The following is a 27,862-nucleotide window of genomic DNA, read 5'->3' on the forward strand; positions in this document are numbered from 1 at the left end:
GCTCCTCTTTCAATGAACCTTGACACACACACTGTAAATATCAAACCAGAAACCTGGTAATTTATTCTCCAATGACATTCCTAATTGATGTACTTCATGGTTACATTAGTACAGTATGTAGGCTAAATGGTATAAGCATTGCTTTTTATATGTAGGGGGAAAAAGGCACACAAAGGAATATGGCAACTTCTGACCACCTAAAAGATGACAGTAAACATGTAAAATTCATTTTTTTTAATACATTTGCATTTGTTGCAGTAAATTAAATGATGTTACATGAGAATGGAACTGTGGACTCTTCTCTTCCCATACTGGTCACTGGCTATAATGTAAAGCTACTCCAGCTACATATCATGAACGGGCAGTGAGATAAACTTGTCGTTATTTAAGTTGCGTTCAAATGAACATGTCTGCATCCAGAAAGTAAAATGTCGACAACTTTGGGGTGAGTGTTTGACAATTAAGTTTCCCCAAAGTAATATAGAATGCGTCTAAGTAAAGTTAAATTACATGCCGTAGCTAATCTCATTGTGATACTTTGCCCGGCTGTGATGTGTAGCTAGCAGAATGCATTACATATTACAGCCGGGGACCAGCCATCGATACAGAATAGGTGTGGTGTAACCAGACAGACTATTCTTTGATTTCTCAACTTGGCCTGACAAGCTCAAGAAGGTGGATGTTGAGAAGACACAGAAGATTCTCTCAATCATGAGTTTAATACTGATGTAACACACAGCTCCTGCTTTACAGCTCAATCTAGCTACTTACATTGTCAAACCAACAGGGTCTCTCCTGCACGCAGACATAACGTGACCGACAGTGTAAGACTCATGACCCTGTTGATACTTTCTATGTGACCTCAGGGTTTGTAAATGTTATGGACACAATTGGGAATTGACGTACAAATCAAGTGAAAGTAACGACAGTAAGCGTTTGAAGACCAAGGAATGTAGAAAATACCACGACTCAATTTACTTTGGTTTCAGTTCAGTCTGCCTTTTGGTTTACTTGCTTACTGGTCAATGTACTCAATTAATCTGGAAATGTATTTTCCATGTTTAGGTGGTGACCGCCGTTTGCTTTCTTTACATATACAGAAGTCCAGGCTGCAAGAGTTTCTTGCATGGACAGCGATCAAGTCCTTGAACTTCCATCTCCATTTGACAAAATATATACACATTGCCTACATTACACTTCAATCTCCATTCAACAAAATATATACATGTTTGCCTGCATTACACATTCAAGGCCTCATTTGGTCAACAAAGAATTTTCTGAGAATAACATTTGATCTTCTCTTAACTATTTTCTCTCGATCGCATCAACCCAAATTGCATCAGAGCGAGAAGTCCAAGCTCAGTGCTTTTTTAACAATATAAAACTGTTGAATTGAAGCGTTGGCAAGCATTATATGAATGGCACTTCTGATCAAAATGAGCTAAAACAATAGACACAAATCCTTGAGAGAACGCAAAGTGCAAGGAACAGATATAATCAACATAAGACATTTCAGCTTTGCATGAAATTCAGAACATAGCTTTCGGGTACTGATAAGCGATGGGCTTAGATCTTACATAGCATTTCCAACACACCCTGGAGTTATTGTTCTACAGCTAAAAGGTGATTTGCTATGGAGGCATGTTTTCAGGTTGTACAATCAATGTTGTAGTTGATAGACACATCCGCTATCCACCTCAGAACAATGCCTCATAACAATGATTAAAAAAAATAAAACGTATTAAGTGTAAATGATTAATTTCAAGGACAGAATTTTTAAACCATTCAAACACAATATGCACTCAATTTGGGGTAAAACACTTCCACACACTGGGATACATTCATATATAAGTTGCCACACAATTTTCTGGGGGGGGGGGGGGGGGGTCGGGATGTGTGTATTAATATGCAAAGTTGTTAAAAGTTTATAAAATGGTGAGTTGGGGCTGGTGCCTGGTTGGTTGCTGCAGTTTTGTTCCAGAAAAGCTGAACAGAAGAGGAAGAGGTGGAGAACTCTACTCCTGCTTTATATCACCTGTTAGCCTCCTCTTGACGCGAGAGTATGGGCTGAGTGAGTCATCCATTATGAAGTCATAGAGAACAGTCACCCATGACGTGTAATGTGGCAAGTCATCATAGTACTCTGCTGCTATTTTCTTCACCTGCGTAGTAAGAAGGGAGGGAAATAAACAAAGCAAAAACATGTTAATGTCTTTAGACCAACATTCCTTAGACCTGATCAGAGGAGTTCAGACAAATAAACGCAAATTTGTGATAGCTGCAAAATTTTTGCGATAGGCCACTCCCATTGCCACACCCCCTTTTAGCCATTTGGCATGAACACAATCTCAATCTCAGCCTCCTAGGGGCGAAACCTGTGGCTAGAGGGTCGGGACATTTTTGTGGACGAAACTAACCGTGACATATAGAGCTGCTGGTTGCAGCTAATTAACATGGTGGCAGAGATGGGTGATATGGCCAAAATATAATTTCACTATTGAAAAAGAATTCCAGTATACATTATAAAGTGTTAGATAATTTGTATGTCCTTTTCTTGTTATACAATGGTCATGGTGCTACTTGAAAGTGTCATACATTTTCAATCACACATTATTTATAATACTGCTATGTGCTATACAAATATAATGTGTGTGGAACTGTGTGCGTCTGGTGAGAAAAAGCCACAATTCAGCGTTTTCCCTTAATATCTCTGCAACACCTAGTTACGAAACACCACCGGTTCTCCGTAACCAGACAGGTTTCCTATATTTTGACACACTGACTGCCGTTCTATAACCCCAGACGTGGAGAAAACAAACTCGGAATGAGGAGCAGTACTGCTCCGTTCAGCCGGTTGAGCAGTTTCGCCATATCCGATTGTTAAACTGACTTAACCATCATGTCCGCCATCAAAGGATATATGAATTGAAACCATTCATTTTATCTTGATTTGGAGCAGTGGAAATAGTTCTAATATTTTTTTGGAACAGTGTGAGTCTGGTGAAAAGTGAGAAGAAAAAAAGGGGGGGGGGGGGGGGGGGGGGGGGGAGTACCAAGTTCTGCAAAAACCAAAATAGGCTGATGCGTACATTTATGTACCACATACATATATACAAAAACTAAGTCCTTACGTTACATTCCCCCTTCTACCCCTCAGTTTCGAGTCTGCATCTGAAATTTGGAGGGCCAGTTGGATTTGGGACAAAAGAATCAGGACACTATGGCCACACACAAAACAGATGGGTAGGACCGAGGGCCTTAGTATTGACTATAAGAAAAGAAGTGAAGCATTGTTCGAAACTAAAAGTGATCCGTTTGGCTTCAGTGTTCCTACCCTCCCATCTGTACCATACAAAAGCATCCCCACTTAGTTTCAAAGGGTGATATTTGTATGGAGATTATAAACAATATTCAAGCATTTGTAACTAGTTATTATAGAGGTATTTTTTGTTTTCTCAAAACTACCCAGTGCTGGTATTCAAAGGTATTGTAAAAACACATACCTTGGCATGAATCCATGATAATCTATCTCCCAGCCAAGTAATTTACATTTAACAGCTTGACTGCTGACACAAACCAGTTCCAACACTTGTTGAGCACTCCCTCCCTTACAGGGAGCACCATGGATTTGTCAACAAAATCTTACAAAACGCAGCACTGGAAACAATGATTTACACGTAAAAACAAAATATTTGGTTAGTCTTCCTCACTTCAGTGCTGCTGACTAACAAAAACTACTATTACTGATGAAATAGTAAAGTAAATAAATTGACCAGTCTATTGTTTATAGAGTCAAAGATGCCCAGAGGCTTGCCAGTGCATCATACCCTGACTTGTCAGACAACTTTGCCCTTCCAGAAAATGGATTTGATGAGTTAGTCGTAATTGACCTCAACATTATTTTACAGCTGTTCTGTTTCACCACTGTTTTTATTAGTCTGTGTAGAAGTATGCCGATGCTGGCTTCATGAGTATTCTTATCTTTACGAGCCTAGCTCGGAACTAGGCAAAATCTGCATATGGCTCGCCGACAACAAACTATCATTACACATGGGCAAAACAGAGTCCATACTCTTCGGTTCAAATAACAAACTCAGCAAGACCGACGGCTTCTCGGTTACAGTGGGTGACAATATTGTCACAAGGAAAGATTAAATTACCTACCTAGGTTCCATCCTAGAGGCTAATCTTTCCTGTGACAAAATGGCATCCAATGTAATAAAAAAAAGTCAACCAACGAACTCGATTCTTGTACCGGATCTCCTCTCTGGTAAACAAGAATACCCTGAAGACTGGCAGGAGCACTCATTCAAGGGTACTACGACTATGCTTGCACCTCATGGTACCAAAGCACCTCAAAGGCACTAAAAAACAAATTACAAACATCTCAAAACAAGCTAGTCAGACTACTGCTTAACCTGACTCCTAGAACCCACCTCACCCCGGCCCACTTTGACAACCTAGGATGGCTTAGAGTAGACGACAGAGTACAGCAACTTGCAATGGGCCTGGTCTACAAGATACACTACGCGACCAAGGTACCCATGTACATGTCAAAATACTTCCCAAAGGTCAGTGAATACCACGATCACAACACCAGAGGGAGCTCCACAAATCATGTTAAACCCAGATTCGGCTCAACAAGGGACTAAACACGTTTCGCAATTATGCCACATCAATGTGGAACGCCCTACCCAAAGCTGTAAAGGAATGTGAATCACTACCCACTTTCAAAAACACTCTCAAAGAACACCTACGGGAGACTGCAATTCGAAACTGGCCCCTACAAATGTCTTAACCCAGTTGTACAGTAAATGACCAAGTATGGCTTTGTCAGTATTCCAATGTACAGTGTACAGTGTCCCCCCCTGATGTAAACAAGACGAAAGTCTTTCTCTGGTCTGCATCCCCTTAACAATTGTATGTATTGAGCTGTACTGTACCCATTCTGCAATCTGTTAATAAACTTTTCAATCAATCAATCAATCAATCAATCGACTTTTAAAAGGTTAGGCTGTGTGCCATGTTGTGCTGCACATATTGTACAGGGGGGTGTTGTATCTGATAACACTATGTTAGCTGGGCTCTATTGACAAGCTTTGTATGCATTAGATATAATATTATACAAAGCTCTAACGAACCACCACGGATTCTGAGGGTTAAGTCAAAACTCATCCTAATTTATTATCGCAAGTTTGCATCACGGTTTCGAAGGGATCAACAGAAAGCGTAGAAAGCAGTCAATAGAGCTAGTGTAATATCATAATTTCATGATATCCACTTGTGGGCCTACTCGTCTTTATTTCATGGTTCAAAGTTCACACTTATTTTCCCAGTAAATTCCCCAAGACTTCATACCACATTTCCGTCATTATATTTCTACTGTGTAATGAATGAACATGTTTTAAAAATGAATGACATGATGTAAATTTGCTGTGGCTAGATGTCCTATGTGCAGCATGATGTAACTCACGGAGTAGATAACATTATTTGAGGAAGAGGGGGAAAAAAAGTTGGCAGTGATAAATGGATGTGAACTAGGTGCCAATAAAAGGGGTGAATGGAGGAAAGAACTCTAAAAGAAAAATGCATTTTAACACTCCCAAAATAACGTGTTGTTTCCAATTCAGCAAATTGTCATTTTAAGTTAACTGTGCGTGGCTGAATCTAGTATGCATGTTGAGACAATGGGACTAAGAAAATGAGAGAAAGATAAATATTTATCATGCAGCCTATAAATATTTATATACTCACTCACACTGACCAGGGGGTTTTCCCGCATATGGCTACAACAGAAAAGTATCATTTTAGATAGTTTTCTGTCGACTGCTTAACATAATTTTAAAGTCTAATGCCTTATGTGAGAAACAATGTGCAGTGATCAATAAAATAACGTTTTTTTTTCTCCAATTCAAAATCCACTTGTCTCAACATAGATACTTTATTCATCCCCTTGGGGAAATTCGGGTATCCAGTAGCTCAGTGCAGTTGACGGACAATAAAAAGCGATAAAAAGGACAACTAATACAACAAACAAACAATGAAGGTCAGAGCTGAAATTGAAAAAGTTCCAATGAATAAATAAATAAATGGTGAGCACTATTGCAAAGTGTTAAGTAAAAAGAAATAATAGCTAAAAATTACAGTATAAAAATAAATTGCACATTTAGTCCAATGGGATCCCATCACACATGAGGGCATGATATACAAGTAATGTTAAGATAGTTCTTCTAGCAGAGAAAAGAACAGCAGGACTATGGGTCCCTTCTCACTAACCAGCTGCTCCCTTAAACTAGTGGTTCTCAACCTTTTCAGTTTGTGACCCCCCCCCCCCCCCCCAAAGATTCCAAATACTACAATTTTTTATATATCTTTTCTGAACCTTCCAAAGTAATCTCACACAACCCCCCAGAGGTTGAGAACCACAGCCATAACCCACACACACTTACCATAGGCAGCCTGCGGCCTGGGATGCTGGGGAAGTCGTGGTGCTCGTTGTGGTAGCCCACGTTGAACGTGAGCAGGTTGAGGGAGCCGTAGTATGAGTAGGTCTCGTGGCCCTTGAGGAACATGTAGTGTTCCGCGATGAAGTGGCCGGAGATGGGATGCAGACCCATCCCCAGCAGGGAACCAGCCAGCATGTAGACCACAGGCTTAGCCCCCCACAGCCAGCACAAGGCCACGTTGAAGGTGAGCTGCACGGCCAGGTTGGTGAGCTCCAGCTGGGTGATGGGCTTGGGGTTGATGTACAGAGGCCGGACGGCGTAAAACAGGGGCTGGAGGACGATCCAGATGAACTTGCGGAACCGCGTGCAGAAAAACCAGCCTTCGAATTCGGTGGGGATGTCCACGTCCACGCCGTCCCCTCCGAGGTAGCGGTGATGGTCCAGGTGGTACCGCTTGAAGGAGGCCGAGTAGGGTAGCCCGATGGGCAGGTTGGCAAACATGGCGAAATAGCGGTTCCACATGGCCCGGTTATTTCCAAAGGCTGTGTTGTGGGAGATCTCATGGATGGCAAGTGTCATTGAGTGGTTGATACAGCTGCCAAAGGCATAAGTCCAGAACATGACCCACTTCCAGTCCAGGTCTTTGATCAGATAAAATGCTAAGAACTGGATGGCCACCATCATGCATACAATCCATTTGATTCTTGGGTCAGGTCCCATCAGAGTCTTTATCTCTGGGTACTTGGCTGTAGGGACAGAAATCAGAAACTGAAGTTAACGGAACGTAGACCAAATGCGTCCACATTTTTATAGGATTCTAGCACATTTTCATAACAATAGCGAATATTACCGTTTTCATTGAGGTTTCTTACAAATTAACGATGCTTTATGTTGTCCTTTATATGCCGATTATCATAAAAATCTTGAATTGTACCATATGTCCCCCTTTAGACAACATATGTAACGCTACCAGCGCAATTGTTAAGATAATTAGTTTACCATTCGCGGTCGCTATACCGAGGTCGCAGTAATAGTTTACCGCTGTTCAGATCACGGCGAAGAATAGACACATCCCAGTGACCTGTGCTAAGGATCTTGGGAAATGTATTCATGTAGTTTTCAACATTTTCACCTTTTAATTTTAAACCAATGCTGCCATCTACTGACAACAGAAAGTGTTGTCTACAGCGTCGCCCGAAACCCATTCTAGAGATTCCCACTTTTTACTGGGAATGGGGCGTGGCCGTATTTGGTCCCAGACAATAAGAGTGGCTGCGATTGGTCACCGTAACGTTAGATGCTCAAATGTAGTACTGTAGTGTAGGCCTACTGTAATAATGTAATATTGTAGTATAATAATAATAATAATATATGGCAGGTGGACTTCGGTAGAAAATAGTTCCTACATGAAACTGCTCACAGCGAGGTCTATGGATTATCTTAAGTTTCTGCTAAATCATTGCTTTTGAGGTTTTCCAAATTCGTTTTTGGGGGCATTTGGAGCCCCACAAAACAAGTACCATTCAGCTCCATTTAGGGATTAATAGTCTAACCATCCGACTCATCTAACAGTTGAAAGAAATGGAACAAGTGACATCCTGTAAACAAAGATTTATGGAAGAGCGAGAGCTTCCAAATAATATGCTCAATGCAAACCATTTGCCTTTCGCAAACAAAACAGAAGCCAGCCAATGTGAACGATTAGTCCAGTCTAGGGCTGAACGATTAATCGATTTTAAATCGAAATTTGGAATGATGCAATTATCAAATCGCAAACAAATAAAATCGCAATTTTTTTTATTTATTTAACCAGGAAGTCCCATTGAGATACAAGATCGGTTAAGGGGTTTTAGATTGTGTGTTGTGAAGTTTAGACTTCAGAGAGGGAGAGTAAAGTACAGAAAAAAAAGGTACCGTTGCGTACCGGTATCGATTCCCAGGTCAAAAGAAAAATGTTCAGGCTCAGTGTCCTGAAAAGACCCACCGCGTAGGCCAGATGCAAGCCACATTTTACAATAAACCTCTGTGGAGCTGCTTAAAAAATATATATATTATAATCGCACATTTAAATCGCAATCGCAATATCTGTCAGAAAAATCACAATTAGATTATTTCCCAAAATCGTGCAGCGCCACTCCAGCCCTACCGTCATACCACAAACTCTCAGACTGACCTAGTCCTAGATCAACTAGGTTTCCTAAAGCTGTGGTTCTCAGACTGACCTAGTCCTAGATCAACTAGGTTTCCTAAAGCTGTGGTTCTCAGACTGACCTAGTCCTAGATCAACTAGGTTTCCTAAAGCTGTGGTTCTCAGACTGACCTAGTCCTAGATCAACTAGGTTTCCTAAAGCTGTGGTTCTCAGACTGACCTAGTCCTAGATCAACTAGGTTTCCTAAAGCTGTGGTTCTCAGACTGACCCTGCCCTAGATCAACTAGGTTTTCCAAAGCAATGTAAGTTAGTTGTCAAACCTTTTCACATCATGGACCCCTAAACCAACACAAATTAGACCACATACCCCCATTTGAAAAGATTCTGTCCCAGGCGGTCCCCTGTCTGAGTTTTGCTTTTAGATGTTTACATGTTTCCCCAGACCCCACCTTGAGAACCACTATCCTAAAGGGCTAGAGTCAACGCGTGTATGAAGTGTGTGTGAAATAAATACATTAGAAATATCACACTCAATGTCTAAGAAGTTGTGTGAAAAGTCATCAGTCTAAATCAGCAAGGGGAAGCTATGCAGTCACTAATATACAGTAGGACAGACTATAAACACCATGCCTGTCTTTCAAACTGCAAGCCTATCTGTCTACATCATCACATAGCTTTGAAATCGTATCTGTATGACGCCACGTCAGCAACAGAACACAAACTATGCAACAACGCATTTGATTTTGATCACATCTGATATAGATTTTTTTTTTAAATGCAGGACCATTTGAGGTCACTTACTATACCAGTATTTCCATTGTAGTCTTTTAGTTTTAGTTCTAGGCTAGCACAGTACTAACAAGCATGGAACTGTCCGATCCCATGGCAGCACATGTATACCCAGAGAGAGCCATTGCTGCCATTAAATGGCTGTTTATGTTTGAGATGAGAGCAGGAATCCCATTTAAAGAACACAAATCAATGAATGAATGAAAACTTTATTTAACAGATTGCAGAATGGGTAGAATACAGTACGGCTCAATACACACAATTGTTAAGGGGATGCAGACCAGAGAAAGACTTTCGCCTTGTTTACATCAGGGTCCCCCATTTTCAATTCATAGTGACATTTATGACACTACACAACATACATGACATTTATGGCATAGGGACATGCATCAAAAGTGGCCATGGTAATATCTTGTAACTATTTTCCAGTATATTACTACACACTGGTGCTATTTAGCTCGCTAGTCCCAAGATATTGTGTCGGTCTGATAAAATAATTGAGCATAAGGAGTAATTCTAGTAAAGAAATTGTTTGCACAATGTGGTGTGTGGATTAAAACACTCTGAAGTCTCGCTTGGAACGAGGCCAGAACTTCCACCACAGGTCTTGCTTAAGTCAGCTACTGACTAGGCATCAATTACACTACTGGCAAGTATTTCATGCAGGGTTCCCACAGACGTTGCAAAATGAAATTCAAGGACTTTTAAGTACTTTTCCATGCACTATTTCATTTTCAAGGATCTCACTCGAAGAATACAAATCCAGTTTTTTAAGCATTTTCTTGGCCTGCTTGCCAGCTAGAGCATCACACGCGAGGAAACGAGGAAAAGCTGTTGGAGCGTGCGAGACAGCGACTCGTCGGATTTAATTAAAAACGGAACAAAAAAAACAATTTCTTGATTCAGAACAATTTGATCATGGATGAACAAAACATTCAATGCAAATGGTTGATTAGAATTTCAATGACTTTTTAAGCACCTTGTTAAAAAAAATTGTTGTTTAAGGAATTCCAGGCCTCGATTTTTTTTGTAAAAAATCAAGCACTTTAAGCACTTCAAGGACCTGTTCATACCACTTTGTCAAGGTGAACATTATGCCCACACTTGATTCTATTGTGTGACTGTGCACCATTTTACTACATTAATGACTGTACAAAACACTAACTGTACAAAACCACAAAAGGGGACATGACTTGGTATTTAGGGAAATAAAACTGTGAAGGAGACGATACGATTTTGAATACAAACAAATGCATGATGTGGGCTTTGTGTGCTCAAATTTGTAGGGAGACCATTAATGTGTGATGGCTATGAGAGAACAGGTATTCTATTCAGCAGCATAACCTGCCAGTAGCAGGTTTACAACCCATACAAACTCAGGCCTTGTCCAGAGTCCAGACGTGACGATTTTGGGTGTATCCTCCAAAGTATTTTTATCGTATGCACGTTTCGTCCAGACGGAACCGCGATCTGGGTGCCTATATGCCATTTTCTGAAAACGGGTCCCAGAGTGAACAAATCTGAAGACGCAATCAATCAACGCCACCCTTGCGTTCCCGTCTTTACAAGCCAGTACGCATCTTTCCTGAACTGATGACGCAATAGCCCACCTCTCCCTTAATCCGCATGCACAAACCCAGCCAACAAAAAAGAAACATGATACAACATAGCTGCAGTGACCGTGACAAGTTTGTCCGAATTGAGAGGACATTTAACAAGACAAGTGGAGCTGCAGGTGGAAGTCAGAACAAGCCTACCTTCTACATCATGCTGTCCTGGCTAGAAGTGTTTATTAAACACCGGGAGGCTACTGTGATGAAATACATGATACGATACTAGCTAGAGATTAGCGTCACATAGCGGGCCTTTTCTGAAAACCCAAATAAGCTAGCTAAGTAGCCAAGCACATAAGACTGTTCCATAGCATACGCCTTCAGTTGATCATGACATCCTCTTACCTTGATGATAAAAAAGCCTCCATAATTTAGTAAACAGTATTCCCATGGCTGGTGTTGAGATTTTACGATGCCAGCTTGTGAGAATTCGTTGTAGCCAGCCAGCTAGCGTTGATGCTATTCACATTAGCTAACCAACTAAATAAAATGACAGTGGTATCCTGAGGTAACGTTAAATACAGACAACTTTTGATTACCAACGATAGCTAGCAAGCTAACTAAATAGCTTTGTTTGTCTGGACTATCATACTAGCTAACATACCCAACTAACGTTAATGCCATTCAGAATGTATTAACATAATAATGTTAATACAATTACATGCATCATTGTTTACAATGAAGTTTCAAGTTTCTTTATTAGTTGTCATACAGAACTTGTAATAATAATAATTGATTGGATTTATATAGCGCTCTTCGTGACACCCCAGAGCGCTTACAGAGTCCATTATTCGTTCATACACAGTACATAATACTTTTATACAAAATGCTTCTTTCTGTTACGCTCCAGAGACTGTGCTAGACAAAAATAGATAAGTATAAAATAAAATAAGTATAGCAAGTATAAAATAGAAGTCACGTACGTAGGCACAAGTGTTCAGTATGTACAATGTTCAATGCAGAGTAGAAGTAACTGAGTTACCATACAATATACTATATACTAATATACAATATACTATATAGTGCAAAGCAGAAATGGGATGAGGTACAATTTAGGTACAATTTACAGTAAGGTGTAATGAGGTATGGGTTGTATTCTTGGGTTGTATTCTTTACCAATAAATATAAAGTGTGTTTAGGTGTTCAAAAGTGTGTAAGTGGGTGCTGCAGTGAGTTGTTTGTTTAAAGTGAGTGTGTGCGTGTGGATGTGTGTGCTGTGAGTGCATTTGATGGTTGTTACATAGTGTTATTGTTCGTTAAGCATCCTGATGGCCTGGGGATAGAAGCTTCTTCTGAGTCTTTCTGTGCTTGCCATGAGACTCCGGTATCGCTTGCCTGACCGCAGCAGTTCAAAGAGGCAGTTGTTTGGGTGGCTGGAGTCTTTGATAATTCTCTTAGCCTTACCCATGCACCGCTTGTTGTAAATGTTCTGGAGAGTGGGAAGCCACCCTCCAATTGTGCGTTCGGCTGAACGGGCCACTCTCTGTAGTCTGCTACGGTCTTGTGCGGTGCTATTCCCAAACCAGGAGGTGATATTGCCAGTCAGGATGCTCTCTATTGTACATGAGTAGAAGTTCTTAAGGATCTTCTGACTGACTTGGAACTTCCTTAGGCGCCTGAGGAAGTAGAGTGGACTCCGAGGTACTTAAAACTGTTCACTCTCTCAACCGGTGCCCCGTCGATGCTGAGGGGGCTGTAGTCCCTGACCCCCGACCTCCTAAAGTCCACAATCATCTCCTTTGTTTTGCTGATGTTCAGGGAGAGGCTGTTCTCTTGACATCATCCCGCTAGGACCTTGACCTCTTCCAGGTAGGCCCTCTTGTCGTTTGCAGAGATCAGGCCCACCACTACTATGTCGTCAGCAAATTTGATGATTGTGTTGTTGTTCCGCTGTGCCACACAGTCATGTGTGTACAGGGAGTAGAGGAGGGGACTCAGAACACAGCCCTGGGGGGTCCCTATGTTGAGAGTGATGGATGAGGAGGTGCAGTTGCCTGCTCTCACCACCTGGGGTCTGCCTGTCAGGAAGTCCAAGACCCACTGGCAGAGGTCATAGTTCAAGCCCAGGTCCCTGAGCTTGGCTATGAGTTTGGAGGAGACTATGGTATTACAACAATAATACTTCCGGTCGGGGGGTTTCAAAATAAAAGAGCGAAGTCTAAAACACCGGAAAGACGTTTATTTTGTACATTTGTGGCAGCGTTACAGCATTTTCAGTGTTTTCGTTTGGACGCACATATTTCTTCAGACGATTTTGTGTTTACGGAAAACTTTTTTTAAATGAAAACTAAATTAAAATGAAAAAGATCGGTTCCGTCTTCTATTCGTCTGGATGTGGCCTCAGTCACATTAGGAGTGAAATATTGACGTGGCCAAGGGGATTCTTTTCACTTTCACGGGACTACATTTAATTTGTTACTGGGGGATTACTGTGCAAACAGCAAGCTGTTGATAAGAGACAACTGAAATTGTGTTTACCTGCTCACTGCTCAGTCAGCGCGGCTTGATTAATGACCTGGCCACCGTGAGACATGCGTGTGTGCCGAACGTAGCCGACCCTTTTCACTGGGCCTGAATCCATTACACAGGGAAGGGCTGTAAAACTATTTCCAGTAGCAGCATTTTGTATATTATCAACTTTACAAGTGGCATATCACGAGTCTAATGGGTGCCACGTGAAGCTCAGGTCAAAAGGTCGCCGTTTGCTCACTCATAGGAATCCAAATCAACTGCACTTGTTTGTTATCAGTGATGCGTAAACATGAGATTAACCTGCAGCCTGCCACAATACAGACAGGAAAGACAGATTGAGTGAGTCGCGTGTTCTCCATTGCAAGTTATTACAAATACATGAGACGGGCAATCAGGGTTTCCCATTAATTACCTAGACTGTGGCGGCCCGCCAAGTTATAAAAAATTAAATAATTTACATTTTTTTTTGAAATATAACGTTTGCCAATAGGGATGTCGAAAGGGTTTTAGCACCGAAAATATATCACTGAATGTCAAAGAACAGGGTTACGTAACGTTCGCAACCTAAAGTGTTGTTGTCATGACGTAATCAGAACGTGCAACGTGAGCAGCTTGGCAGCTCTTCCTGCGTTCTGCAGCCTGTGATAACCAACTCCTCTTGGGAGTCGCACTGTTTCTATGTAAACTCCGCGAGCAACGGGTCCAATAAATGCGTCTTTAACATGCTTTATATCCTCGCCATTACTATAATGCCCGTCGCTGTTAAAACCGTTTTAACTAACGTTAGCGTTAAGCTAGCTAATGCTTCCATTCCTCTTTGAGCCGTCTCTCGTAAACTACGTCATCCCCACGCTAAGAGTCATGAGAGATGTAGTAAATACAACAGTCCTGTGTGTGTGTCTTTATGCAGATCGTTATGCAGTTTTAAAGCACCTTTGGCTTTGTTCTGAATGCACTTTGTTGTAGTTATCCTACAGAGAAAAGAAAATGCACTTGGCTTTAATGCACATTTTGTTGTATGCAAAGAGAAAATGTTTAAATCTTTCAGCAGTCAGTCTGGAATTAATGTATGCATTCAAAAGTGCTGAATAAATGTTTTATGGGCCCATAATAGTGATTATTAATATTATTTAAGTTAAGTTTTGCCATAATCATGTATTTTGCCATAATCAGGTAGCTAAAAATAAAAAATAAAAAATACATTATATATATATATATTTATATTAATCATTTTTGGCCTTTCGGCCAACTGTTTCCTATTTTCGGTATCGGTTTCGGCCAAGAATTTCCCTTTCGGTGCATCCCTAGCTCAAATGTATGCTCTAGTCCAGTGGTTCCCAATCCTCTCCTCGAGGCACCCCAGCCGTTCCATGTATTTGTTAAATTCCACCACCAGCACACCTGATTCAACTAATAAAGGGCTAGTTAAGTTGAATCAGGTGGTGGAATTTAACAAATACATTGAATGGCTGGGGTGCTTCGAGGAGAGGATTGGGAAGCACTAGTCTAGTCGATTTTGTGTTTTGAGCACAAAGTTCATCATAGATCTAGCCTCTTTATTTTGCTCTCAAAGTGCACCAGATTGATGCATTTAACTTTAAAATGTACCGATAAAAAGACATTCCGGGGGGGGGGGGCATGCCCCTGGACGCGTGAATATTAAAGGCAACCAACTTGTGTTCAGCTTTTCCTCCGATTGGCCGCGACCCCCCGCCCCCTTTTGCCGCGAAGGCAAGCGGCAGCCGTCCCAAATGAAATCCATCAGTGGAGCAAGCGGCAGCAGTGGAGGACGCAGGCTGCTGACTGATTATGAAATCAACAATGTTATTTCGCGGAGCATAATGTATAATGTTATTTAGCGGCAGCAGTGGAGGACGCAGGCTGCTGACTGATTATGAAATGAACAATGTTATTTCGCGGAGCATAATGTATAATATTATTTCGCGAGGCTGCTGACTGAACTAGAAAGCGTAACGTTATTAAACCAACTACCAGATTCACTCGTCACTGTACATCACTTCTGAAGTATAAACAAACTATACTGCTGTGACGATTTTGAATATCTTAACATGTATTTACGCCCATACAATTTTTTAGATGAATGATTGTGGATATAATATAGAAAACACATCATTATGATATTGTCAGATGGCGCAAAATACAATGGTGAGTGAGAAATGTATCTCCAGTGATAAAACCCAGTGCTCTATGATACACAGCATGGATGGGCTTTCAGAGGGAGAGGCATGCATGTACATAATTTCACCATAATCAAATACAGACATAATTGTGGATTATTGTACAATGGTCTTCTTATGATGTGTTCCACATGGCCCATGGGTGTAAAAAGAGAGCTTATTATTTAACCAACTCCCTAAATATTTATATAACTATTTAAATTTTAGAACCCCGAAGTACATTATGAATACTAATATTAGGAGTATTTCTCACACGTGACCTTGAAAATGAAATACACTTTGTTTTATCGGAATGTAAGATAGGCTTTTGTTTTAAGATAGGAGGTGTACTGTCGGTCATGTGGTGGAAGAGTTTAGCACAGTCACACAACAGAACACCAGTGTTTCTAGTAGATATGTTTATTAATAGATAAATAAACACCTCTGTCTGAACTGGTTCGACCACCAAATGATCCCAGCAACGCCAATCAAATTCTGCATAATATAAATTACAACAGACTTGCTTGCCTACAGCACAGCAGGTAATGGGCGTTAATCAATGAAACATGTAACCTACACCTACTGTACGTTCGCGTACCTCTGCTTGCCTACAGCACAGCAGGTAATGGCGTTAATCAATGAAACATGTAACCGCGCGTAGCGTACCTCTGTGCTGCACGTTTGGCGGCGTTGTACAAAGCCTGTGCGGCGGCGTGGGCGAATTGCTCTGTGCTGGCACGCAAGCTTGCACGTTGGCGGCAGGGTCCATCGCGAAATAGTTAGTTAGTTAGGTTACGCAAACACAAGGACCTCTCGAGCACCTCTCAAGAGCACCTGGGGGAGCCTCATGCGCATGCGCGGCCGCGGTCACTGTCTGCCGCGTCTCTCTTGCCGCGAAGGCTGCCGCGAAGGGCGTGTGCTAGGGCGGTCACGTGGCCGTGTGGCCAATCAGAGAAACGCTGAACGAAAAGCTGAACACAAGTTGGTTGCCTTTAATATTCACGCCCCCCGGACGCCCCTAGAGGGTCGGAGGTTCACCCCCCATAGTCTCTGAAAATCCTGTGGGAAACACTGGGGCAATACATCACTTGCACTGAATTTTGATCGACGCGCCTCTATTTTGGCCATGCCACACCCCTTTGGGGGACAACAACTCATGGAATTTCAAACCTTTTTTTAAACTTGAAAGGAAACTGAGGTTTCCCTCATTTACAGTCACATTGAGTGGAGTGTACAGAAATAAGCATAAGGCATAAAATCATAACAACAAGATGAGGGTAGATAAAATCATGGATAACAAATCAATTATTTAAAAAATTCCATGCAAATGTCAACCTCACCATGAAATTTTAAATAACATGATCATAACCAAACCAATTTCAAATGTATCATCAAGGTCTATATTTTAAAGTACAAAATAGATTTGATCGTAATATTTATGAGAATGCATGTTTTTTCACACTACAGGAGGAGACAGTAAACATTTATTTTTCGATTAACCTAATTGTATGACTTTCTGAATGGCCAGAATGGCAAAAAAAATCAACAGATATTTTTCTAACCTCACCTTTGGTCATGAAGGGCTGTTGTATCAATATGTGAATCAATTATGTACTTTGTGTCTTTCCATTGGCAGGTGAAGCATGCTGTTATAATGCCCCTTTCTTTATGAGACAGCGAATGTAACATCCATAACGTTTTCCAGGAAAAGTTGTCATAAAACATGCATCTGGAATGCAATGTCAACCAAACTTCCTAAGCAAAGCTAACTTTTATAAAGATGACATATTAGCAACAATTAGTCATTCTGGTCTTATTTTTTGTATTCTTTACAAGTGTTATGGATGTTACCGTTATGGATGTTACATTGCGAATGTGTGTTGTTAAGTCCGATTATGACCCCTTTGTTTGAAGTATAATTTACACATTTTAGTTACACTTATTGAGATAAAGATGAGCCTGCAATAAGAAATGTTTTGACCTTTTGGATTTTGAGATAGGTGACAAAATACACAGCGTTATGGATGTTACGGAAATTGACAAGCTTTTCGGACTCACTGAACACATGATGAAAACTCTGAATATCTTTTTCAAAGAATAACATGTTTACTATCACTTTGTAGGGAAGGGTTTGAGGTACCCAAAAAGCACATTCAGGAAAACCTGGCATTTCCTCTCAAGGAATGAATCACAAAAAAGTGCCGTTATGGATGTTACATTTTTGCGTTATGGATGTTACACGTCTGAAATAGACAAAAAAACACTATCAAAAATGTGTGTCGTTAAGTCCGATTATGACCCCTTTGTTTGATTTAAATTAGAAGTATTTTATGACTCTTGTTTGATTAAAATCCAACATATTTCCAGACACAACTTTTTCACACATTGTTGGTCTAGGCAGAGCAGTGTCCACGTTAGCCTACTGCTAATCGGCTGCTGTTGGCCATCTCCCCCTCACGTCTGCTCAGCCTACATGTGTATTTGTTATTGTTTTGCTGAGTATCGTGACAAGAAACCCACCCAAAAAAACACAGAAACCACAAATGAAACCAAACAGAAAGTAAATGAGTATTATTCCAGGGATGACATTTCAAGGCGGGCCCCAGGAATGAAGGATGCAGTGACCATAAGAGAAGGAGTCAAGCAGAGGGTTCAGAAACGCCACATGTCCATGTCCCTTATGGTGGCTTACCGCTGCACTTCCAACCAAAGAGGACAAGTCCTGGGTCAGTTTTGATCAGATTCGTGAACACCTCAATCCTCACATGGATAACAGAGGGAGATACCATTTCTCTGAACCAGTCCAGGCAGAGTGAATTGGACTTGATTTTTTATAACTTTCTTTTTCATGGTGAGGTTGACATTTTCATGGAATTGCTCCAAAACTCATTTTCTGATTTAACCGATATTAATATGACTGTTCTCTGTATAGAAAACACTTTTTTATGTTAATCAAATATTAATTAGCTATTTTCCAAAAACTTTTTGTAATTTATTTTCAGAAGTGACTGATATTTTGAAACTATTTAAGACCACAAAAAAAGAAAAGATTATAAATGTTTGTGATTTTTGTGATGTCACAGTATGATGTCATAATAGAACATTTGTGATGTCACAGTATGATGTCATAATAGTACCAGGGCTCCAGACTAACTTTTTTCACCACCGTCCCAGAACCGTCCCGAAATACAATTTTAACCCCAAAGTGAATGTAACCGTCCCAAAAATCAAATGTAGTTTCTTTACTTTGGTTGTCGTTGTCTATAGTTGTTATTGCCATAAGAAACACCATTCAGAGAAGGGGAGAATAAATTGATTTAGTCAAAAGGCTCCCAGGTGGAAAGATTTCACAAGAATAATTATGATTAAAAATAAATAAATATATATATATATATATATATATATATATATATATATATATATATATATAAAAAAAAAAAAAGTGTTTAACAAGGTGCTAGTATAGGGATATTTGGTCACGGTGCTGTTATAGTCCAGGGGTTCCCAAACTTTTCAGGCCGGGGCCCAGAAAATAAGGCGTCAGAGAGCCGCGGCCCAATGCACATCGTCTGGCGTTTTTTTTTTTTTTTTTTTTGCCAGGCGACCGATTTTTTAAGCCAAATATCACTTCAATCCTATTAAGTTAGTTCAAGTTAGTTATTCATTTATATGTGCTATTTATGAGAGGGCTAACTTGTTGCAAAATAATAATGATAATAATAATAGCCTCATTAAAATACTATTGTTGCTTCGGTTGTTTTCAGCGTTTTATGTGCATAATCTGTTATTTAGTTTGAAATGTTCGTTGAAATAAGTAGATTTTTCGTTTTTGTTTATTTATTAAGTTAATATAAAACCATAGTCACATTTTAGAATACAATAGAATAGAATTTTAGAATACAACTAGAAACACTGTCCTGGCCTGCTTCTAAGTTCAGTGGCCTGACAAAAAAAATTCAAATAAAAAAATAAAAAAAATAAAAATAAAAATAAATATATATATATATTTTTTTATTTTTTTTTATTTTTTTTTAGATCATCTCGCGGCCCACCCGTGGCTGCTCGCGGCCCACCTTTGGGTCGCGACCCCGACTTTGGGAACCACTGTATAGTCAACCAATTGGAGCCATGTTGATTATTCCTTCCATAGAAAAATATATTTAAATGTATTTGTATTTTATTTCGTTTTAGTTTTTTTTGTTATTACAAATGCGTGTGTTTATGGTTGAAAATTTTAGAGATAAATAAAGATCAAATCAAATCTAACTGAATAAGTTATCCCTCTTCTAACAAGAAAGAAAAACGTAGTTTAGCTTTAAACTATATAATGTCATTGCGTCCAGAGATTCCACCTTTGATAACTAAAGTAATGACACTTGACTAGTAATGAAACATGTCCCTTAGATCGCGCTGTCCTCCTGGTCGATATTGATAACTGCTGCTAAAATAAAATAAAATAAGTCCCGAGTCGAGACTCCGTGCTGCTCCCAACGAATCCCAATAGTATGCTGCAGAGCCTCAGAGCCAGGGGCACTTTCAGGTCCGGTCACAGGCCCGCTCAACAGCGCCCCCCACCCAACGGCTGAATTGCCAATGGCTCTGCAGCTGCATGCTATTCGCAAATCCAGCATGAGCCAGCTCCCGCTGCAGCCGTCGTTATCAGAACACTACACACATATCATAATGTTTACAGCAAACTGTAGTTGATCACCAGGTATGTTTTAATTCATATATATATATGCACGCACTGACAGTCGGCTAATTGACATTTCCTGTGAAAAAAATAAAATCCTCTCCGTCCCGTTTGCGTCCCAAAAAAGATTTCCGTTCGTCCCAAATGAATATTTGATCGTCCCCGGGACGACGGGACATCGTTAGTCTCGAGCCCTGAATAGTACATTCTAGAACATTTGTGATGTCACAGTATGATGTCATAATCAAACATTCTAGAACATTTGTGATGTCACAGTATGATGTCATAATCGAACATTGTAGAACATTTGTGTTCTATATATATATTCAACAATTCTCTCAGCATTTCCTGGCATTTTTTCAGACTACAACATGAATCCAGACTGGTTTGACCCTCAAAATGTTCCACCGAAGTCAAACACATGTGGGTAAAGCCCTATTTTTTATAGTGTTTTTTGTCTATTTCAGACGTGTAACATCCATAATGCAAAAATGTAACATCCATAACGGCACTTTTTTGTGATTCATTCCTTGAGGAAATGCCAGGTTTTCCTGAATGTGTTTTTTGGGTACCTCAAAGCCTTCCCTACAAAGTGATAGTAAACATGTTATTCTTTGAAAAAGATATTCACAGAGTTTATCATGTGTTCAGTGAGTCCGAAAAGCTTGTCAATTTCCGTAACATCCATAACACTGTATTTTGTCACCTATCAAAATCCAAAAGGTCAAAACATTTCTTACTGCAGGCTCATCTTTATCTCAATAAGTGTAACTAAAATGTGTAAATTATACTTCCAATTCAAATCGATGCCTTGTCAATGTTAAGTTAAGTTTCAAATGTTCTCTCTGTAACATCCATAACGCTGGAATTGCCCATATACAACTTGATTGACAAAGTGCAACAGGGGAGAATCACTAAGTTCATCCCATGAGCTAGGAGCATCACAGCAAAATGCAGATTTACCCTGTTCCAAGTAAACTCTGGGGACCTTAAAGGTCCCATGCATTATAAATGGCCTTTTCCAGTGTTTAGCATTGTATCCTAGCAATTGGGGATTATATCAATGTGGTCTGTGTCGTTAATTATCATATTGACTCATCAGTCTAGTCTCGAGTTCACAAGATCTTCCCTCACTCAACTAAGCTGTTCTGATTTGACGTATTGCTGACGTGAATAAGGTACTGATTTGCAGTAACGCCCCCTCTATGGTTGTAGCGCATAGTGTAACCCGACACTTCCTCAATCGGGTTTTGACAGAGGCAGAGAACGAGCAAGCGAGAGAGAGAGATAGAGAGGGAGAGAGAGAGGGACCGGCGGGACCGTGCAGAAGTGTGTGTATATGTGTGTGCGGCTGTGCGCCATCTCTCTCCCTCGTCGGAGCATTTACACACAAACTTGACTGCGTGTGTCTGGGGCCTGAATACTTTACACAACAAATTCGTGTTTCCGCGTTTCCAAGTTTTTGGATGGTTAAGCTTAACCGCTCTTTCGAAGTTGGTTAAGGTTAGAGTTTGTCTTAGAGCATGGCGATAGAACGCCTGCCCTGATTCCAAACTCTAACCGTAACCAACTGTGAAAGAGTCGCCTAAGCTTAACCAGTGATAAACTAGGCATTAGGTAGTTTGCAGGCTGTTAGACCCGGAAATAGGCGCAGAACTTGCCGTCCCACGATTAGCGCACATGTCACATGACCAGAAACGCACGTGGCCAATCAGAGCGCAAAACTCGAACGTTACAGATGTCTTCCATAGACTCACAGGAATTGTGTAAAGTTGCCCAAATAGTGCAAGGAATAGCAATGCATGTCCCCTTTAAGGACCTGCCAGTCAGTAGAACGGGTTCCATAGGTTCCAAAAGGCCATGTGTTTGTTGCACCTCTCAGTCAGAGAGGGCCAACTAACCTTCTCATAAAGGACACATGATGAGTGTCATATCTATCATTAATGATGAGTCTGAGGCCACTGGCCACTGTGGCCAGAGTGACATACAGAGTCCAAGAATTTAAGGGTCGAGGCCGCAGCATGCCTATAAATTATATCACCATAGTCCAAGACTGATAAGAAAACTGCTTTGACAACTCTCTTGTCTCTTCCTACTAATCAAAGGAAAGCTGGTTCTGTTTCTGTACAGGACGCCAATTTTCTGTCGCAACTTGGAGGCAAGGTTGTCCACATAGAATTTAAATGTACATTTCTCATCGAGCCACACACCAAGATATTTATACTTATAGTCAGTGACCGTCTCAATGCTAGAACCACATACGATAATAATAATAAATTGGATTTAGAGAGAGATGCGCCTTTCTCAGACTCAAGGACACTTTACAAAGAGAGAAGCTATTATAAAAGAAAGGGTACAAATATGAAGATATATATAGTAACAACAGGAAGAATCAAACAAATAAAGTAAAAAGGAAGCAAGGTGCTGTCCAATTGGACGAAACAGTAACAAAAAAGAAAAAGAAATAAACAAAAACAAAAACAACAGGATCAGTAGCTTAAAAGAAAAGAGTCAGGGGGGAAGGGGTGGGCTACTTGGGAGCAGGGCCGTGTTGCGTGAAGGCAAGTGTGAACAGGTGTGTTTTTTACGATAGATAGATGAACATGAGCATCAATTTAGTTTTACTAACATTAAGAACCAATTTAAGTAAGAGCTTCCTGGAGGGCAACAAAGGAAGGTTGTAAGTTCTCAATGGCCAACTGTACAGAGTCAGCAATGAAAATTATGCAATACACAGTTTTATCTGCGTACAGATGGGCTTGACGAGCATTCAGCGAAGACACAATATCATTCATATAAAATGGACCTAGAATTGGGCCCTAATTGAAAATAGAAGGTATTTATTCATAAACTACAACTTTAGGACAAAACACAGATATAAATCACACTGAAGACCATCGTTGCCCAGAAATAGTCATTACCTTTTATATTTTAGGTCACTTGGAGATTTATTTACATTTAGTCATTCAACACTTTTATCCAACTTACAAGTTCTGTACAACAAGTCAGCAGGAAGGGTACAACTCTGACAGCTAAGGGTAAGTGATAGTAGTATGTGCATACTAGTAAAAGACAGTACAGAGGTTAGTCTTTTATTTATTTAATTTCAGATATTGATTGAAGAAGTGTGCCGTTATTTGATGGCGGAAAATTGGGAAAATGTATAAGCGTAATATTAAAATGTCCAGGTAGGGAAATTAGGAAATATCCTGCAGCTGGGGAAATAGACATGCAGATCAAACCTAACTTTTCACAATAGTACAAACGCTCAATGATGCCAGGCCAGTGTTGGTCCTGTTGGAAAGTAATTTCTTAACCTAACATGATGCACTAACAAAACAACTTTTTTGTGTGCGTGTCTGCTTTCCCCAAAAGTAGGCGTGACCGCAAAAAGAGCCAAAGCACCCAGATGTGCCAGTCTGGTCTGATATATAGTATACAACAAAAATATCTGACACACATGGCCTCCTCAGTGATTAGGGCCATTACAGTGGAGAAACGAGAGACTGTGGGGAATCTACATGAGGGCAAGTCTCAGCAAGGACCTGCAACACACTGCATGTAGGCTACAATGTTCTGAGTCTCTTACTTCAAGGGAGCTGGTAATAGTGGGAGAGGCCTAAAGCATGTGATCACATTCAGATCAGCTATCAGCTGCAGCAAAGGCCTCAGTCAGCACACAGACACTATGCAAGTATGCAGGCTACCTTATAATACAACAAATACAGTCACCTATAGCCTACTCTACAGCTTTTCCTGTGATCCAAAGTACACTATAGTGTTTGGTGTCATGTGGGAGGCTCATTCAGAAGAAAAAGGCCTGAACCCCATTTGTAATCTTACACAACACAACACATATCATATGTCGTAGCTGATAATAGCTGTGTAAGACACTAACCTGTTTGGGACCAAAGTTAAAGTTTACACAGAGGTACGGCTATTTGTGCCTAGTCTATTTGGCCTACACGTCAGCGTTTCCGTTAGCCGGTAATTACCGGTTTTTGACCGGCAAAATATGTTGAAGTCCGAATATTTAAATATCTCCGGTCATAATGTCCGGTGAAAATAATTTCTCTAAGCACAATTTTATTATTTGAATTGTATTAAAATAGGCTCAAATTAAATAGCCTATGCGATGAACAAAACAATCATTACATGTTGCTGCGGATGGCGCCGCTCGGATGTGAATATTTTTTTCTTTCTTTTTTTGAGCCTGTCTGTCTGCCCACCACAGAGACCGCTGATGCCGTGGTGAAAGAAAACAGAAACAGAAATGTCGAGCGTTCAGGCCCGAGTGGAAAGTTTAATTCTCCTGGCTGAGGTGCGACATTATATCCACATTTTCCAGTTCACTGATCCAGCCAGGGTTACCAGTGACACAGTTCATTCTGGAACCTCAGATCCCCGCTGATCATGAGGTTCTACAGTATCGCGTTGGATCCATACACGTATCGATTTTTTCGAATGGTGATCAGGAATTGGAATATACCAGTTGGATACCATCTGATGTCAGGTAAGGACTCTATGTTATCAGTGTTAGGATAATCAGAGTAAGTTTGATGAAGTTATAAGCTGTTTTGTGAAATGTCTTCTTGTTTCGGTTTCACTAAAAGTCCGAGAGGAAATCAACAGGGCGATTATCCGCGCGCGGCCGTAATGTGCTTGCGTGCACGTATAATATTGATCATCTAGCGTTTATTTGAAAACGATTCATAAAAAGGCCGACGAATATCAACGTTGTGGAATATTCCACTAAAAGACTATTTTCATAGAATGCTCCAGAAAGAGCTGTTTTTTATCTGAAAACGGGGGCTTTTCTAACTGCTCTGAAACGGCAACGACGCGATAAACAGCCTTGACAGCACCGACTGGAAAATAGTCTTTGATAATGCGATGGGCAGATTAGACACATAGCCATAATTTAAAACATAGATTAGGCGATATTAACGTTAACATTGGCGCCGATGGTGGCATTCAGCCGGTAAAAAGGAAAACCAGGCTGACCGGCATTTCTCGAATATGTCCGGGGATAGAAATCTTGCAGGACATCCAGACCGGCACGAATATGTTCTAACGGAAACGCTGCTACACGTCTGTGACAAGCTCAGGAAATGCCGGTCTTCACACATAATGTGGGCTACCTTTTAGGAAACAAATGGCTCTTCCAGATACAACATGGCAACGGCACCACTGCACTCTGAAACCCATAATTTCAAATGGCTTTCACCACGCTACAATGGCTTTTCACTGCTCCGAGCAAAGCTTTATGCACTGCATGCTGTGAGAGTGATAGTCCCTGCACCTCCAATAGAAACAAATGCCAGTAAGCAAAGCCAGACTGAGAAAGGGAAGTTGATACAGGAACCATCACAATTTCCTGATTCCTACAAACAGTCAAACACGTGTCAAACCAAATGTAAATGTTATGTCTACAACATACAATGTAGATTATTATCTATAGTTCTACTCTTCTGAAAACCCCACCCATTTTGCTATCTGATATCTAGTCAGATGTGCACTGAATCTAGTGTGAGTGCAGCTCAAATCGTATCCCATGTGACAGTGAAACCCCCATAAGACACCACAGCCCTAATATACAAGATTATCATTGCCTTGTCTCCCGATACTGCTGTACTCTGTATGGAGCAAGTCGCCACTCTTATGAATAATTCAGCCCAGGAGAAGGCCCTGCAGTCAATGAGTTCTTTATGGTGGCCCTGGTCCCCACACAATAGAAGGACTTTCTGTTGACCAATTAACTTAAGTGTCTGTTATGTTAATGCTGAAAAAAGGCATTAAGAGAACAACAACCACACAGTTAAGAGTTAACCCACTCAATCCCTATCACACATGAAAGGACCCTGCATACAGTCAGAACACCAACTGACAGGCTCAGCACCAGGCCGGTTGCACAAAACACTTAAGTTAAAGGAGAACTATTTTACTGTGGTGTGGTAACTGTACATTGGATTATCGATGAAACCTTACTTGGTCCCAAGAAGAGGGTTGTGTGTATTATTGGGTTAGGACATTTACTGTACATTGGAGGGGGTTGGGTTAGGACATTTACAGGGGCCAGTTTCGAATTGCGTAGGTGAAACCCGTAGGTGCTCTTTGAGAGTAGTTTCGAAAGTGGGTAGTGACCTGGGGTCATGTGACTAGTCTACCTCTTTCCAAGCTTATGTGGTGAGTCTTCATTCAGGTCACCATTTTATTTGATTCTCAGCTAGCTTCAATTCAGTTTATCAAAGAGTGAGACCAGAACAAAAATAGACCCATCTGTCTAGTAATGTTCGTCACTCCCATGACAATGTGTCCCATAATAACTGCAGGTTTGGACGTGAGAGAATCATGTCAACAGTAGTATGTGCTTGGGAGGTAGTGGCAGCTCTGGGCTTTTTAGTAATGAAGTTAACTTTGATAGATAATGGATAATATCATAACCCCGTGGCTGTAACTCGCTAGGCTGGGTTGACTTTAGTGTACAGTGGCACCAATTGACCCCCTAAAGTTACACTAGGTATCTAGCGGGCTAATGCAAGACTTCACACACTCTGTGGGAACTCTTCCTCTGCTGAGCCTGTACCGTTAGCTAACTCGTTGAAATGAGTTATAGCCAAAAAGTCGACAAGAGAAAGAACTGAATTAATCCGTAGACGCTAATGTTCAGATGCGATCTAGTTATAAGTAACCCTACCACCGACCACATCACATAACACCAAATCTTACTGACCGACCAGCTTAGTAGCGAACGTTAGCGTTGAGCAAGTATAACTATTAGCTAACGGGGAGGGGGGGTCGCTGTATGATGGGTTAGCTCACCCAAAATCTCTTTCCTCCTGTCGGCGTGCGGCTGGTCTGTGTAGACCCATTCGAAGTCCTCTCGGGCGACTCGGTTCCCCATCTCTTGAAAGTTCAAACCTTACTAGAGACTGTTTATACGAGTCTCTCAATTAGCTACAATTTCACCTTATAATAGCTAGCAAACTGAAAACCCGACTCCCCCTACACAGTGTGTTAACTAACGGCCTCAAACCGACAGAGACACGTCCTGTCAACTCGTTTCTGGACAATTCTTTGATGACGTCAGATGCTGCTGGGAAGCTCACCACGCCCTTCACGGCTCTGACCACGCCTACCTTGTGTAGCAAACTCCTCCTCTTTCAAATAAAGAAAGGGATAACCATATTAGGCTATTAAAAATAATAACACTGGTTACACTTTTAATACTAGCTATGTCGAACCTTCATACTATTATAATTATATGTGGCAAGAGGAAAATGCTTGCCAACAGGAAATTAAGTGATAGAGTAACAAATAATACACAATTGCATTTCCTTTGATTGATTGATTGATTGATTGATTGATTGATTGATTGATTGATTGAACATTTTAATTAACAGAGTGCAGAATGGGTACAGTACAGTACAGCTCAATACATTGTTAAGGGGATGCAGACCAGAGAAATACTTTTGTCTTGTTTACATCAGGGTCCCCCATTTTCAATTCATAATGACATTTA

General features: G+C 40.7%; 1 protein-coding gene across 1 annotated transcript; it reads right to left on the reverse strand.

Moving 5' to 3' along the window:
* Nucleotides 1-60: 60 nt before the first annotated feature.
* degs1 (delta(4)-desaturase, sphingolipid 1) lies at nt 61-27,400 on the reverse strand. The gene is made up of 3 exons (XM_084321341.1): nt 27,163-27,400; nt 6,450-7,192; nt 61-2,162 (listed from the first exon to the last, which is right to left on the reverse strand). The coding sequence occupies exons 1-3, from the start codon at nt 27,242-27,244 to the stop codon at nt 2,016-2,018; spliced, it is 972 nt and encodes a 323-aa protein (XP_084177467.1). The 5' UTR covers nt 27,245-27,400; the 3' UTR covers nt 61-2,015.
* Nucleotides 27,401-27,862: the final 462 nt, after the last annotated feature.

Source organism: Notolepis coatsorum (assembly GCF_963971535.1).
Source record: "Notolepis coatsorum genome assembly, chromosome: 9".
NCBI lineage: Eukaryota > Metazoa > Chordata > Actinopteri > Aulopiformes > Paralepididae > Notolepis > Notolepis coatsorum.